General features: G+C 46.6%; 3 protein-coding genes across 6 annotated transcripts in view; all 3 read left to right on the top strand.

Annotated features, from left to right (window-relative positions):
• The window catches only part of LOC307214667 (uncharacterized protein), a 92274-nt gene extending 79583 nt beyond the window's left edge, over positions 1–12691 (top strand). For 2 of the 4 annotated variants that reach the window (XM_079973497.1, XM_079973498.1), the window contains exons 2-3: positions 558–644; positions 9517–12691. In XM_079973497.1, coding sequence (XP_079829623.1) covers positions 611–644; positions 9517–11759 — 2277 coding nt within the window. In that variant the 5' untranslated portion in view covers positions 558–610 and the 3' untranslated portion in view covers positions 11760–12691. Of the gene's footprint in view, positions 1–517; positions 645–9516 lie in introns of all 4 variants that reach the window. The other 2 variants (XM_079973496.1, XM_079973495.1) reach the window with 2 other exon arrangements.
• The window catches only part of LOC307214917 (uncharacterized protein), a 59216-nt gene that overhangs the window by 32876 nt on the left and 8989 nt on the right, over positions 1–17351 (top strand). The gene's annotated exons all lie outside the window — the stretch shown is intronic.
• The window catches only part of LOC307215043 (zinc finger and SCAN domain-containing protein 31-like), a 55016-nt gene continuing 52764 nt past the window's right edge, over positions 15100–17351 (top strand). Inside the window, exons 1-2 of the mRNA XM_079974198.1 lie at positions 15100–15178; positions 16373–16865. Coding sequence (XP_079830324.1) covers positions 16464–16865 — 402 coding nt within the window. The 5' untranslated portion in view covers positions 15100–15178; positions 16373–16463. The remainder of the gene's footprint in view (positions 15179–16372; positions 16866–17351) is intronic.

Here is a 17351-nt window from a genome sequence, read left to right as displayed (position 1 = left end):
CTAGATTATCCAAGACAGATGGCCATCCAAAACAGGCTAATATTATTTCTAGATTGATCACTGAATGCTAAAATCAGTTTCTAAGCAGTGAACAAATCAGAACAAATAGTGGCCTGGATGCACCTAACCAGCCCCATTGGCTGCAAAATGGGGCCTGCCCCCCATTCCTCCTCCTCTCCATGCCCCCATGAACTCCTGGAATTTGGCTCTAGGGCATTGGGAGGGAACTCCCCAGAACAGCACAGGAGGAGAGGAGAAAGTGGATCCTTCCATTGGGGAAACTGGAATGCTTTCATAGGCAGAATGACTTGGACAACACAAGGTGGAGTACCACCTATTTGCACAAAGATGGAACACCCATAATACGGAAAATAAAATAAGCATCCAGAATTAATACGTGCAGCAAAGCAATCCTGTTGAAACAACACCACAATTAACAGGAAGGACACAACAGAGCATTATGTAGCAGATCATATTTCTGCTGTCTCAGAGGAGGACATTTCCCTTTTTCTTTTAGGGTCCATTGTGCTTTGAAAATGTCGCTGTTGGTTTCACAGACAAGGAGTGGGCGTTCCTGGATCCTGACCAGAGAGCTCTGCAAAAGGACGTCATGGAGGAGAATCCTGGGATTGTGACCTCTCTTGGTAAGGCTCCCTGTGGGAACTTCAAAAAATGCCTCTATGTGAACAACCTCATATATTTTCACAGAGCTCAACAGCACCCCCTCTAACGCCTGGGAACCTAACATCCCTACAATAAAGAGTAAATTAGAGTTTTTTCTTTGAAAAATCTTCCTCAGATTATTCCTTTTCCTACCATGATTGAGCTGCTGTGAACTTCCCAGGCCATCTAAAATGTCAGCTTCAGGACTTCCGGAGGCAGCGCCACCGACAATGGCGGATTCCCTCTAATCTGGAGGGAGAAAGCTCCGCAGAAATCGGGTCTAACCGCTGCAGCGAAGCAGGGACCCTTTCAAAAACTGCAGGCGGGTGAAGCCTGCGACCGTGGGACTCGGCGGGCACCTTTTGCGCCCCCCCGATCGGCAAAGGAACCCTGCAAAGGGCTCCGGAGCGAGACGGGGTGCTGGCGCGGTGCTGTGAGTCAATCGCTACTTCTGCGGAGCGAAGCTGCACAGCTGATGTTGGAGAGCGCAATTTGGTGCTTAAACAACAACCCGTGAGTAGGACAATTGAAAGATCGGGAGATCAAAGGAATTACTCCTTTGATCAAAGGAACAAGTTGAATTTGGCACCGAAGTGGGAAGGTGTAAATAGGAAGTCCGCCTTCCGCTTTTTGTAAATAGACTGAAGCAAAGATTTTACAAGCTAAAAAGCCAGGAAAATTAAGATCGAAACTTCCAGCATCTATAACCATCAAAACCCCCCTTGACAGCAGGAGAAAAGGGGGTGACAAAATTTTGACTTTTTAATCCTGCAGAGAGGGTGAAAGATTACAAGCTTCCATCGTCCCAAACCTGGGGACGGAGTGTCAGGACAGAAATTGTCGGTGATGCCTATTAATTGAAAACGAAAAAACTATTGATAGAACTAAAAGAGAAATAAAATAGTTCTAATGCTGCTTTCTGCCTGTTTGCATTATATTGAAAGGAAACAAAGTACTTGAAAATCGAAAGTAAATTTCCCCTTGTTGGATACATTTTAATGATGGACGTTAAACAGTAACTGTATCCCCTAGAGGGAGCTAGCTAGCGTGTTTGTTACAATTTACAGGGAAGAAATAATAACTGGGAAAATCAGACCGTGGGACCAGCTATTTGACCTTGACAGAAATGATCGCCAGCCCCAGAGGATGGGGGGCAGTGGGAAGGCGCGCGAAGCCTTCCTGCTACTCTCCAACCCGGCTTGGAGGCTGGCGGTGGGGAAAGCAGCGCTTCCCCCATCGCCAGCCCCAGAGGATGGGGGCAGTGGGAAGGCACGCGAAGCTTTCCTGCTACTCTCCAACCCGGCTTGGAGGCTGGCGGTGGTAGAAAGCAGGCTTTTCCCCAAGGAGGGAGAAGGGACGGACTGGCGGAGTCCGTCCCTTCTCCCTCCTGTGGGCTTTTGCGGGAGATGGGGGAATTCCCCCACCTCCCGCAAAAGCAGGCAAAAGCCGTGCGCTCTTTAAAGCGGCTGTGTAGCTTCTGCTGGCTTTTCTAAGAGGTGGGGGAATTCCCCCACCTCGCAGAAAAGCCGGCAAGAGCCGCGCAGCCTTTAAAGAGTGCGCAGCTCTTGGGGACTTTTCCCCAAGGAGGGAGAAGGGACTGACTGGCCGTTTCAGTCCCTTCTCCCTCCTGGTCGAAAAGCCCGCAGGAGACGCGCGTGGCTCCTGTGGGCTTTTGCGGGAGGTGGGGGAATTACGCCACCTCCCGCAAAAGCAGGAAGAAGGTCTTGGAGTAGCGCACAGGCTGCGTGCAGCCTGTCCACTGCTCCCAGAGCTGCGGGGGGGAAATCATATTTTTCCCCTTGATTTCCCCCCCTGTAAACTAGGTGCGTCCTATGGGCCGGTGCGTCCTATAGGGCGAAAAATACGGTAATAATAAATATGTTGGTTAACGACAAGCAACACAGGTAATGAACACACACCCAACTTGAAGCGCAGCATAAATTAATAATGCAGGGTTTTTAAGTGAAAGAATAAGAGCTTTACTGAGTTAAAATAAAATTCTTCATAAAAACATGGTTCCAAACAGTTTGACTGAGATTACATACTGACTCTGCTCACCACTGAGGCAGACAGACTCTGACTGAAATCTTACAGAGGACACAGAGAGAAAATGGCTGCTAAGTCACATGTCAGAGTGACTCAACAGTTAGCAGTTAGGCCTGAATAACTTTAGTAGACCCAAATGATTGTGCAGTCCCAGCACTTCCCAGTCTGCTTTGCTGCTTCTACTGTCATGTGTCTTTGTCACATGACACTCCCCCAAAGACCTAGAGAGCAGAAGTATAAACATGAAAAATTAAATTATTCATACACAAAATTCAGCCTTGCAATCAATTCAACATGCTGCACCCTAGGGAACAGCATTATTTATTTTGTAAATAAATCAGACAAATTATCCTGTGATTGACAATAAACAAACTTAATCACATTACGTTGTATATGGTCTTTAACATTGCAAAATTTGATGGCCACGTGTTTTGCATGTGCTGAAGTGTTCCCTGAATTAGCGATTGTGATACAAACTTGATTATCCTCACAGACTGTTGCACTTCATATCCCAAATCATTTAATACCTAGATGTACCATGTGACTACGTCACACGCTTCAGATAATGCAGAAAATTCTGCCTCACACGTAGATGTGGCAACAAAACCTTGCTTTTTGGATTTCCAACCAATTTGTGAATTTCTAAACATGACCACTAGACTGCTGGTTGATTTTCTCATGGGTGGACAATTTGCGAAGTCACTGTCCACAAACACCTGCAAATCACTTGAATTAGATGCAGATAATTTTATACACTTACTCTGTGTACCCTTCAGGTATCTCAGTATTTGCTTCACAGCAGCCCAATAATTTACACTAGGCTTACTTACTTTTCTGCTTAGAATGCCTACACAAAATGAAATATCAGGCTCAGGTACAGAAGAGATCTTATTACCGATTGGTATAAATCTGGTTAGGGACGCGGGTGGCGCTGTGGGTAAAACCACAGTGCCTAGGACTTGCCGATCGTATGGTCGGCGGTTTGAATCCCCGCGGCAGGGTGAGCTCCCATCTTTCAGTCCCAGCTCCTGCCCACCTAGCAGTTTGAAAGCACCTTTAAGTGCAAGTAGATAAATAGGTATCGCTTTATAGCGGGAAGGTAAACGGCGTTCCGTGTGCTGCTCTGGTGCAGGCTCGCCAGAGCAGCAATGTCACACTGGCCATGTGACCTGAAAGTGTCTGCGGACGGCGCCGGATCCCGGCCTCTAGAATGAGATGAGCGCACAACCGTATGGGCAGGAGTACCTTTACCTTTACCTTTACCTATAAATCTGGTTGATCAAACAAAACATCACTTTCAGTCTTTTGAAAATCTACAGTCATAAGGGTTTGCACAGTATTACAATCCTGCATTTCTAGCTGTTCAAGCAGACCTTTAATCTTTTGCTGTTGGCATATTAAGAAACTTCCATCTGCTTCTCTGCATATTTGGACCCCTAAATAGTGACTTATTGGTCCTAGGTCTTTTAGTTTGAAATGTTTTTCCAACTGATTTGCTATCTTTTGAATTTTACCTGTGGAACTACCTGCCACCATCAAGTCATCTACAAAGATCAAAACCAATATGTAATTGTTGACTGATCCTTTTGTATACAAGCAAGGGTCAGCAATACTCCTTTTAAATCCAATATTTGTGTGTTTATACAATCATTCCAGCATTTAGCACTTTGCTTAAGACCATAGACAGCTTTGTCTAATTTCCACACCAAATCATTCTCCTCCTCAAACCCTGGGGGTTGTCCCATGTATATCATCTAGTCCAGAGGAGCATTTAGATATGCAGAAGTAATATCATAATGACTCACTTCCAATTTCTTGTCAGCTGCAACAGACAAACCAGGCCTCACTGATTCTTCCTTGGCAGTGGGCGCAAAAAGCTCATTATAGTGTATTTCTGGTTTTTGTGCAAAACCTTTTGCTACCAGTCTAGCTTTAAAACGTGTGTCACCAGACACCTGAATCTTCCTTTTAAAGACCCACCTGCTAGAAATTCACTTTTCACCTGGTGGCAATTTGGCTAGTGTGTAAACCTTATTTTCTTTGAATGATCTCAATTCTTCTTTCATGGCGTCAAACCATTGGGTTTGTTCCTTAGAAGGTAGTTTCAGAACTTGAGCAAAGTCCTGCGGCTCTGTACAATTAACATAGACACCCTTTTGTTGCACCAAAAGTCAATTTATCTGGAGGGGTACCCTTGGTAGTCCATGTGGACCTCCTAGGAATAACCACTGGGCTTTCCTTCTCTTGTTGCTCCTCCAGTTCATCATTTTGTTGTTCCTCTGATTCACTGCTTGTGCCACTTCCCAAAGTGACAGTGTCTGAGGGCAATTTTCCCCCACTTTCTAGCCTTTCCTCAGCAGCTGGCTGCCTGAGAGGCTCCTGTGGCTGTACTGAGAGAGGAATTAAAATACTATGATTGGCATGCACCTGTTCCCACCTATCCTGTTCAGCAAATTCAGCAATTTGTGAAATGACTACTCGGCCACGTCCCAAAGCAAAACGATAATGCCTGCTAGAATAGCCCTGATAGCCAATGAAACGTAGCTTTCTGGTTTTAGGCTCACCTTTGCGTCTCAGAGACTTGGGGATATGAACAAAAGCCCAACTCCCCCCCACGTGTCAACCTCTGTAAACTGGTTCCTTCCCAAAAAGCATTCTGTAGGGAATATCACCAGTGGCAGTAGTGAAAGTATGGTTCACTAGAAAATTTGCAATCAGGAGAGCTTCTCTCCAGAGCTTTGCATCATTTTGATGCAATCCAGCATCAGTTAACAAGCTGCCCTTTACAATTTGTTGTCAGCATCGCCCTTGAGCCAGTGTCACCAACTGGACTCATCCACTTCAGCCCCGACTGGGCTAGGCGAGCTGGGTAGCACTTCCAGAGACCACCTTCTGCACAGGAACAGGTCAAAGTGCTGTGGACTCACAGCTTAGAGTTGTGAGCATCGGATTCACTTCCACAAGAAGATAGTCGTCACACAGCAGAGTCTAGCAGAGCATATAAATGACTCGGAGAACAGCTCTGTAGAATATCTTCTTTATTCTATAACTATAACTATAATACACAACTATATACAGAGCTAAATAGGTCTAAGCATAAATGAATGCTGCACTGCACTGAGTGTCTGCAGCTGCTCTTAGCAGCAACCTTATCTGTACACACGATCTCTAACACTCAGTCTCTCTCTCTGACACTGACTGACACTTTGATGTGGTGCTGGAGCGGAATAAGTAGAGAGGAGAAAACCGCCCCTCCTCTCTGGAGAATCAGCAGAGAACATCTGCAGATTCTTGGATATGGGAGGGGTGAAATCTCCTCATCTGTATGATTCCTACACGTCTCTCTGCAACTCCATTTTTCCAGGGACTATTTGGACATGTAAGACGATGCATTATTCCATGGCGTTTAAGCCATGCCTAGAATGTTTACTTAAATATTCACCTCCTCGGTCGGTTTGGAGTTGAATAACTGGCCTTTGAAAACGTCCTTCTGCCCATACCTTCCAGGACTTAAAAGTATCAGCACATTCTGATTTGTTTCTCAATAGATATAGCCATGAATACCTTGTTTTATCATCCACAATAATTAGGCAATACAGTGGTGCCTCGCAAGACGAAATTAATCCGTTCCGTGAGGCTCTTGGTATAGCGGTTTTTTCATCTTGTGAAGCAAGCCCATTGACAGCCTAGCGGATTAGCGCTATTAGCGGTTTAGCGGCTTTTAGCGGATCAGCTGATAAGCGGCTTATCAGTGGATCAGCTGAAAAGCGGCTTAGCGGCTTAGGAAAAGGGGGGGGGGAAGGGGGGGAAACCCGCAGGAACTCGCAAGACATTTCGTCTTGCAAAGCAAGCCCATAGGGAAATTGGTTTTGTGAAGCGCCTCCAAAACGGAAAACCCTTTCGTCTAGCGGGTTTTCCGTCTTGCGAGGCGTTCGTCTTGCGGGGCACCACCGTATATAGATCCTCCCTCACTCTCTGGAAAATGACCAATTAAGTCAGAATGAACAAGTTGCAAAGCATGTATAGAAATTCTATCACTTTTACCTGTTATTGGTTGAAACTTTGATTTTGCTTGCTTGCAAATAGCACAATCAAGGTATGTGCTGCACTGGTTAACATATAAATCTTTACATATTTTTTGCATGTTCTCCCGTTATTTGAAACTTGCATGGCCCATTTTTCTATGCAAAGCATGGATCCATTTTTTATGGGGGCAATTAGAGTTTTGCTGACATAGTTCAGTTATTAACACATCCTTTTTTCCAGCTTTAGGTCTCTCTCTGACCCCATCACTGGGCGGAGAATGCTGTAAAGAATACAAGCCATCTACCATTTTTGTAGAAGCAATTACCTTGCCCTGCTTCTTAATAAAACACTCATCACCCTCAAAAATAAATTCAAAACCAACATTTGTAAGGCATGAAATTGACAATAAAGAAAATTCTAGTTCTTCAACAAACAATACATCCCTCAATTCTGCAACTAGGCATGGCAAATAGCATGTACCTATACCTGAGATTGGGCAATGCCGCCCATCAGCAAGACAAATGCTGTCCTTGTCTTTTGGCAATTTGCTGAGTGTTGTAAAGCAGTCAGGGTTGTTCATTATGATTCTGGCAGAGCCAGTCCAAAATGTAGCCTTCTGGAAAAAAAAATATTTTCTTGCGGTGGCCGAGACAAAATGCATCCACTTTTCTGTCTCACATAGATCACTCACTTTTCCTGGGATTTTCACACGACAAATTTTCTTCATGTGCCCGAGCTTGCCACACCGATAGCATTTCTTTGCCAACATGGCACGATCTGTGGAGCGTTCTTCGGTCCCATTTCCTCCTGAGAATCTGGGTCTCTGGTTAGCAGGGCGACTCAAACTCCACCAGTCTGCCTTCTCACGCTGTCAGAGCTGCCTCTAGGTCCCAGCTCACAGAGGACCAACGCTAGGCTGTAGTTATGTACAAAAGTCTTTATTGAGGTTCAGTTTCCATTTCAAAGCCGTAGCGCGCAGCTCTACGTCTTAAAGCCTAGACCGGCAAAGTACCGTCTGAGTCTCCTCCCCTATGACACCAGTTTAAGATCCTAGCTCTGCTCCACCTTTTACGCTGCTCTCTCCTCCTCTGGGTCCTCCTGCCCGCTGGGGCATTGCCCTTTCTGGACTCTTCCGACGCTGAGTCGCTTAGCTCCTCCCCCTCCCTCCGGCGGGCTTTAGGACCCGGTTCCCAATCCTCACTCTCTGCTGTCCCGTGCTCCTATACATTTGAACTTGCCTCTTGCGCCAACCCAGTGACCTTCCTCCTGACCGTTACACTGCTTCTGTCACTGCTTCCTTCTTCCGGGATACTGGCCGGATCTGACCTCTCCTCCGTTGTCTGACTCCCTGATGGAGGTGTGGTCAGCCCTGCCTTATCTTCTCTCCCTGGTGGGGAATGCACTGGCCCCGATCCTTGGGACTCTTCCCCCCCACTCTGCTCTGGTGGGGAAGTTGGTCCTGATTTCCAACTACTGCTCTGGGAGTCTCTGCTCCCCCCTTGCTCCTGGGTCGTTCCCCTTGGGAACCCCCTACCCTGGCCACTGGCGCCCCCTTCTGTGAATCTTCTGATTCGCTGGAGAGGCTCGTGGAATCCCTCGGTCCACTGTCCTCTTCTCCTACGCTCCCCTCGGATTCCTCCCCCTCGCTCTCCATCTCCTCTCCTCCCTGTGCCTCTGCTCCTGAACCCCTGACACACGCGCTTTTCAGATTCCTCCTGTAGACAGGTTGTTACATACGTCATCGATAAATCTTCTTGCCTCATGCTTTCAAGAGAGGCTATCACAATATTAAAGGTTGGTGGGAGACTGGATAGCAGGATATAGATTTGATCCAGGTCTAGAAATCTTTTACCTCTCCTTTGCAACTAGAGGAATAATGTGCAAAGTCTGGAGGTGTGTGACTAAACATCCACCTTCAGATAGCACAGTTCTGTACAGTCTCCTGTTGTTGTTGTTGTTGTTTAGTCATTTAGTCATGTCCAACTCTTCGTGACTCCATAGGCCAGAGCACGCCAGGCACTCCTGTCTTCCACTACCTCCCGCAGTTAGTCCAATTATTGAACAAGCACTGTCAGACAGGTGTATCTGACGTAGATGATCCCAATATTGTTTGGCAGAGTACAAATCTGCAATGTGCAGGACCTGTGGTTCCTCTAGAGCCAACAAAGACATTCAGACATTCAGACATTCCATCTGGGCAGTGTTGCCAAGACTAATAAACTGCGTAGGTTACTGAGCTGGCATGGCTTCTGCTCTTGCTGCATCGAGTCCGCTTCTTTCGTACACGGTCTCACCACTGGACCTTCAGTCCCTTTGAGGTCCTCAGCGACAGTACCCTGATTCTCCAGCTTTAGCAATTTGCCATCCTTAAAACACAAGGCCCATAACCTGACGCTCAGCGTAAATTAATAATGCAGAGTTTTTAAGTGAAAGAATAGGAGCTTTACTTAGTGAAAATAAACTTCTTCATAAACAACATGGTTCCAAACAGTTTGACTGAGATTACATACTGACTCTGTTCCTAACAACTGAGGCATACTGACTCTGACTGAAATCTTACATAGAACACAGAGAAAAAATGGCTGCTAAGTCACATGTCAGAGTGACTCAACAGTTAGCAGTTAGGCCTGAATAACTTGAGTCGGCCCAAATGATTGTGCAGTCCCAGCACTTCACAGCCTGCTTTGCTGCTTCTGCTCTCATGTGTCTTTGTCACGTGTCACAACTCCCTTCAGTTCTTCTCCATTTATTCCTGAGGCTCTGATTTTGTCTTCATTGCAGATTGTGATGAATCGGAAATCGAGAACAAAGGTGACCACGATAAAGTCCCCAGAGAGGAGAAGCCAGATAAAAATTTGGAGTGTGGAGAAAGCTGCAAACAGAACTCCCATTCCACTTCCCTTCCACAAAATCTTATTGGAAAGAAACCCTATCAGTGTGTGGAATGTGGAAAGAGCTTCAGTCGGAGCATCAACCTTATTTCCCATCAAAGAATTCATACAGGGATGAAACCCTATCAGTGTGTGGAATGTGGAAAGAGCTTCAGTCACAGACAGAATCTCACTTCCCATCAAAGAATTCATAGAGGGGAGAAACCCTATCAGTGTGTGGAATGTGAAAAGAGCTTCAGTCAGGGATCCTCTCTCACTTCTCATCAAAGAATTCATACAGGGGCAAAACCCTATCAGTGTGTGGAATGTGGAAAGAGCTTCAGTCACAGACAGAATCTCACTTCCCATCAAAGAATTCATAGAGGGGAGAAACCCTATCAGTGTGTGGAATGTGAAAAGAGCTTCAGCCAGATCTCCCACCTCACTTCTCATCATAGAATTCATACAGGGGAGAAACCCTATCATTGCTTTGAATGTGGAAAGAGCTTCGGTCAGAGACAGAATCTCACTTCCCATCAAAGAATTCATACAGGGGAGAAACCCTATCAGTGTGTGGAATGTGGAAAGAGCTTCACTGATAGCTCCTCTCTCACTCCCCATCAAAGGATTCATAGAGGGGAGAAACCCTATCAGTGTGTGGAATGCGGAAAGAGCTTCAGCCAGAGCTCCTCTCTCACTTCCCATCAAAGAATTCATTCAGGGGAGAAACCCTATCATTGCTTTGAATGTGGAAAGAGCTTCAGTCAGAGACAGAATCTCACTTCCCATCAAAGAATTCATACAGGGGAGAAACCCTATCAGTGTGTGGAATGTGGAAAGAGCTTCACTGATAGCTCCTCTCTCACTTCCCATCAAAGGATTCATACAGGGGAGAAACCCTATCAGTGTGTGCAATGTGGAAAGAGCTTCAGTCAGAACTCCTCTCTCACTTCCCATCAAAAAATTCATACAGGGGAGAAACCTTATCAGTGTGTGGAATGTGGAAAGAGCTTCAGTAATAAGGACAGTCTTACTTCCCATCAAAGAATTCATACAGGGGATAAACCCTATCAGTGTGTGGAATGTGGAAAGAGCTTCAGTCACAGCCACAATCTCACTTCCCATCAAAGAATTCATTCAGGGGAAAAACCCTATCATTGTTTTGAATGTGGAAAGAGCTTCAGTCACAGCCCGAATCTCATTTCCCATAAGCGAATTCATACAGGGGAGAAACCCTTTCAGTGTGTGAAATGTGGAAAGAGCTTCACTAATAGCTCCTCTCTCACCTCCCATCAAAGGATTCATACAGGGGAGAAACCCTATCAGTGTGTGGAATGTGGAAAGAGCTTCAGTCACAGTCAGAATCTCACTTCCCATCAAAGAATTCATACAGGGGAGAAACCCTATCAGTGTGTGGAATGTGGAAAGAGCTTCACTGATAGCTCCTCTCTCACTTCCCATCAAAGAATTCATACAGGAGAGAAACCATATCAGTGCTTTGAATGTGGAAAGAGCTTCACTAATAGCTCCTCTCTCACTTCCCACCATAGAATTCATAAAGGGGAGAAACCCTATCAGTGTGTGAAATGTGGAAAGAGCTTCAGTCACAGTCATAATCTCACTTCCCATCAAAGAATTCATACAGGGGAGAAACCCTATCAGTGTGTGGAATGTGGAAAGAGCTTCAGTCACAGCTCCTCTCTCACTTCCCATCAAAGAATTCATACAGGGGAAAAACCCTATCAGTGTGTGGAATGTGGAAAGAGCTTCACTGATAACTCCTCTCTCACTTCCCATCAAAGAATTCATACAGGAGAGAAACCATATCAGTGCTTTGAATGTGGAAAGAGCTTCACAGACCGCCGCAATCTCACTTCCCATCAAAGGATTCATACAGGGGAGAAACCCTATCAGTGCGTGGAATGTGGAAAGAGCTTTAGTAACAGCAATAATCTCACTACCCATCAAAGAATTCATACAGGGACGAAACCCTATCAGTGTGTGGAATGTGGAAAGAGCTTCAGCCAGAGCTCCCATCTCACTTCCCATCATAGAATTCATACAGGGGAGAAACCCTATCAGTGTGCGGAATGTGGAAAGAGCTTCAGAAACAGCCACAATCTCACCTCCCATCAAAGAATTCATACAGGGTAGAAACTCTTTCAGTGTGTAAAATGTGGAAAGGACTTTACTGATAGCTCTTCCCTCACCTCCCATCAAAGGATTCATACAGGGCAGAAACCCTATCAGTGTGTGGAATGTGGAAAGAGCTTCAGTCACAGCCACAGTCCCACTTACCATCAAAGGATTCATACAGGGGTGAAACCCTATTGGTGTGTGGAATGTGGAAAGAGCTTCACTGATAGCTCCAATCTTACTTCCCATTAAAGAATCCATACACAGGTGCGAAGAACCATTATACAGCTTTAGAATCCAGGCTTTGGCTAATTGATGTGTATGAAGATAAAAGTGTTATGGGCCTGAATTAATGATGAGTTAAAACAAATGTTTGGAATAACCTTTCTGTTCAGTATTGTTGGCAGAGATATCCCAAATGCCTTTAGAGAAGTATTTTTATATGCAACGGCCACAGCTCGAACTGGCATAACAAGCTACAAGAATTTGCTGAAATGGTGAAGTTGACAAATAGCCTGAGAGGCAATTTAAAACAAAAAATCATTTAAAAGTGGGATAGAGATATGTTCAAAAATACAGTAAAGGTTCGCTATCTATGCTATCATTCAATTGACGTTGGAAAGAGACTGAGTTGAGAAATAAGACCAAGAGTACATATTGATATAGGAATGTATTAGATAAAATGTAAAGACATATACAATAATAAGAGTACATTCATTTATGATAAAGGAATATAGAACCGGATAGACAGGAAGTCCCAAGTGTTGGTACATTTATGATTTTGGAATAATTTTTTGTCCTTGTTTTCTTTTTCTTTTAGCATATAAACTTTGTATACATGTTGAAAATTATAGTAAAATAAGCCTTGTGATGTAACATGATCATGTTTACCGATGTGACATAAGAACATTAATAAATAATTTTAAAAAATACATTTAATGCCCTTTTAACATGTGATGTTTCCCACAACTCTCTCTGGGTCTTGCTTTCCTGCCTAGCAGCCAGGTGAGATGGGAGGGGGGGAGGACAGCCCCCCATTAGCTGCAGCTCTTGCAACCCAGCTCCTTCGTTGGGGATGCTGAGGAGGACACTCTATGGCCAGGAAAGGCCCTTGTCTTGCCAAGAAACTTGTCTGTGGGAATCGTGCATCCATAATGCTATGGAAAGGGTGAATGTCTTCTAGAATTCTCTGGTGTCACCAGAAGAGGAAGCCGTTCTTTTCAGTTAGGTCTGTTCTCAACTGCAGAGGATGAGTAGCCTTGGGAGCCTCTTGGGGAGATGGAAGTGATGAAAGGACTGAATCCACGAGGGAGAGCTACTTGCTCCGAGATGGGGGAACCTTTGGGCAAAGGCCAGCTGAGTAGAGATGCTGTTGGCCACTGGTTTCTGTTCCTCCCCACTTTCCCAAAGGGCGTAACATCGGCGGTCCTGCGGGAGGAAAGTTGCCTCAGAGTCAGGGGCCAATCTGGGCCAAAGCGGCCCCCACTGCCCCCACCACGGAGTCCCTGGCACTCCTGGGCCATGAGGGATGCCAGCTTTAGTCTTGGACCAACTTGGTGGGCAAACTGTCAGTATTTCATTCTCCCATTGCTAGTGTACCATGATATCCATGTTTACACCTTCTGTACTGTCTGTGTAAGAAAGGAAGTCAGTCTGTAAATCACTTCCATCCTTTGTTTTCTTTTACTCTGACCGAGGAGGAGACGGCTGTGGAAGACAGCTCACGCCATGTTTCTTTGTTATTTTCCGCTGCAAATAAAGCTTGATGTCACATTTTAACACAGTTTGCAGCACATCTGCAAAGAGAAGGACATGGGGACAGGTGACTCCGTCCCTGAGCACCTGGCAAGGGTATTCCAAGAGTTTTCTCCTGGATTCCAAGTCCTACTGCAGGGGAGGAGGGACATCCCAGGCCTTGGGGGCTAATCCTGGCTCCCCAGGCTAAGGATGTGGCTCCCCAGGCTAAGGAGATGGTCAATCTCCGGTTCCACTCCACCCTTTTAAAATTTAAATATCAAAACAGATCCCAACTTTCAGAGCATGTAAATCACAGGAGTGGAAAGACCTCTGCTCCACTCACAGAAATGGGACTATACCTCTTTTTCCCACCTTTAAAGTATACGTAAGGAACCTCAACTCCTCTCTTCAAGCCAAAAGGCAACACTTCCCCGTCCCCGGGCGAAACCCCTGGCCTTTCATTGGTAGAGCCACCATCATGCCTGTGGCATTTACCTCAGCGAGGCGTGGGGACTGACTGAGCAGGTGGCGAGATGCTTTCAGCCTCGGACACTTGGCGGGTTCTGAAATGGACGTGCAGGCCAGATTCACGACCCTGACAGGCTGGATTCGGCCCATGGGACATAGTTTGTGGACCCCTGGTCTACACTGATGGGGACATTCTGCATTCCAAGCAGATGCTCTAGGGCTCCCCGTATTTCCCTAGTCTTTCAACGTTATGCTATCAGCAGCCATGGAGATTCCACCTTCCTCTTTCAAAAGGAGAAAACTCACCTGGTCAATTTAAATAATAATAATAATAATAATAATAATAATAATAATAATAATATATTTATACCCCACCCATCTGGCTGGGTTTCCCCAGCCACTCTGGGCGGCATCCAACAAAATATTAAAATACAATAGTCCATCAAATATTAAAACTTCCCTAAACATAAAAATAACAACAATCCATTTTCAGTCCATTGAATTAGCAATTAAGCATTTTATTAGCATAAAAAGCATGCGTGAGAAAGCATTACTCATTTATGATGAGAATAGGATTTATTTTGAAATTTACTTGGTTCCTCCTTGGTAGCCAGTGTGATTGTTTCAGCAGGGCTAGAACTCAGGACCCGCTGCCTTGAGGGACATCTAAGAGCAGTTGGGCAGGGGAAAGGTCTCCCTTGGGAGGTGGGGGACTCTCCTTCCTTGGAGGTTTCTCAGCAGAGATCGGACGGCCATCCGCCATGGGTGCTTCAGCTGAGATTCCTGCATAGCTGGGGGTTGGACTAGATGACCCTGGGATCCCCTCCTATCTCTCCACTCCGGAATTCCAGGAGGAGCTTCCTTGCCTCCTGCAAAGCCCTTTTCCCTGCAAGCTCTTCCTCTGGTTTCTGGCCAAGGGAGGGAGATGCCCAGTTTACAGCCAGGAGCCTCACCCCCAAAAGGATATCTGGGCATGGGCGTAGCCATAGGGGCAGCTGCCCCCCTAAATCCATAAAAAATAATAAGAATCTGAGGTTCGGCCAAGGGAGAGAGGGCTGAGCTGGAGGGACTCGGCTTGGGAAGGGTTAAAGGGAAGTGAGCTGCCTTCCTAGAGAGGCCAGGAAACAAGGGGGGGCTGGTCCTCCAGAGCCAAGGCCCCTCCCTCCCCAGTCCTTTCCTTGCTTTGGGGTCTCTCTTGCAAGGGCTGCCTCGCTGTCCCCTCCTGGGATCTGGTGAGTCTTCTCTCTCTCCCCCCAGAGGATGCAGGGGGGAGATGGGGGGGTTCCCCAGGGCTGCAGCAGGGGAGGGTGCCTGGGGGGCCTGATCAGGGAGGGGCCAGGTCTGCCACGCTCTCCTTCCTGGAGATCAGAGGATCCCAAACTCCTCTGGCCCTCCACCGCCCCCTTTCTGAAAAAAACTCCCTTCTTTAAACAAAGGAGTCCCTGGGACTTTAACTCTGTGTGACATCGCTCAGCCTCATTGCACAACAGAGGAAACATGTGCAAATGGTTTTCCAAAGCTGGAGGAGGAGGTGGACTAGCCCGCTGCCCCCCCCAAAAGAAAACACGTGGAGGAAGGAAGAAAGGAAAGGTGGGAGAGAAAGGCCAGTAACAAAGAGAGGGATCCCAGTCAATAGTCTGGCTGCATTGCTGACCAGTTTCCCAGTCATCTCCAAGGGCAGCTCCCCACGGAGGCCACTGCAGCAATCCCCTCGCACCCAGAGCATGGCACCCCAGGACCACATCCTCGCTGTCCCAAAGGGATTGTTGCTGGCAAAGAAGCCGGAAATGGGCGCTGCTACTCACTGAGCCTCCAGGGACCTTGGCCTCAATGGCTGTGTGTGTGTGTTAATAATAATAATAATAGTAATAATAATAATAATAATAATAATAATAATAATAATATAATAAAAAATTACCCTCCTAAATTTCAAGGGAGATGTCTTTGGCCCTGCCCACTTGGCCCTTAGGGGGTTGATCAGATACATACCTGGCCCTCAGAGCAAAGAAAAAGGGTCCCCGCCCCAGAAGTCTATTCTGAGAGTGGCAGAGAGTCCAAGTGCAAGAAAAGGAGACAGAAGCAGCGGAGTGGGGGTGGGGAGTAACTCCTGAGGACCCCCACTAGAACCAAGCATCCATTTTTCACAAGATAGAAACGACTCGTCATCAATTGACTGGAAGGATGGAGAAACCAGGTTGATTAATCTCACAGAAATCCTTTCAGTTGCCTCCACATTTTGCATTGCTAGAAGGCTAGAGACTTGTTTCTTCTCCTCTTCCTCTTTCGTTTTAAAAAGATAGCTCAGGGTCTGGCATCTGGTGCAGTCCAGCCCTGGTTCCCAGCAAGACTCATCCATGCTTGCTCAGGGAACCATTTCCCCCCCTGTCCTACAAATTCTGTAACAGAACAATATATTTGCTTTGTAGGATTTGCTGCAGCTTCTCATTTAGACGGGCAGAACTTGGCAGAAGACCAAAGGGTTCCTTCCGATCTCTCAAAGGCTTCCTGAGAGCACAAATGGAAGAGCAAGACTCAGCTGGCCCTGAAACAGGAAGAGGCCATGCCAGCCAAACTGGGAGCAGTGGGCGATTCTGGGAAAACCCAGTGCAGAAGATCCTGGGTGAGGAGGACACTCTATGCTCAGAGGTGCAGAGCCAGCAGTTGAGGCAGTTCTGCTGCCAGGAGGCCAAAGGACCCCGAGAGGTTTGCAGCCGGCTCTGTCAGTTTTGCCACCAGTGGCTGAAGCCGGAAAGGCACACGAAAGCTGAGATGCTGGACCTGGTGATCTTGGAGCAGTTCCTGGCTGTCCTTCCACTGGAGATGGAGAGCTGGGTGAGGAAATGCGGAGCGGAGACCAGTTCCCAGGCGGTGGCCCTGGCCGAAGGTTTCCTCCTGAGTCAGGCAGAGGAGAGAAAGCAGGTGAGAGAGACTTTCCTCTGGTACTCCCAAGCGGCTCCAAACAGGACAGAGAACATCCCATAATGGTCTGCTGATGGCCCATCCTTTTTCTGGGAAAGCATCCATGGAATGAGATCTCACACCCTTCAAGTCTTTGTCATTCTCTTTATAGTATTTCTCCCCATTCTCTGTTTTGAATCCTTGTTTCTTTTTCAGGGAAAGGATCTCTTTGCAGAAATGGACCTGGATTCCTGTGAGGCAGAGAGGCCTCCGTTGGACACCAGAGAGAGGCCACTGGGTAAGGAGGAAGGAGGCTTTTCTCCATTTGGTTTTGTTCTGTAGTTTTCCAACTCATCTGAGGGTTCTTTTCATCTTGTTTTGGGGGGAGACAGTTGGGAACAAGGGTCCAGAGGAGGAGAGATGTATTTCTGCACAAACAAACATGAAATGGGCACAAACCTCCAAATGCACTCAGCGGGTGACGCTTTCTCAAAGGCCCATCTGCAG

Source organism: Podarcis cretensis, assembly GCF_951804945.1.
Source record: "Podarcis cretensis genome assembly, chromosome: 4".
Classification (NCBI taxonomy): domain Eukaryota; kingdom Metazoa; phylum Chordata; class Lepidosauria; order Squamata; family Lacertidae; genus Podarcis; species Podarcis cretensis.
This window is presented reverse-complemented; position numbering and strand designations above follow the sequence as displayed.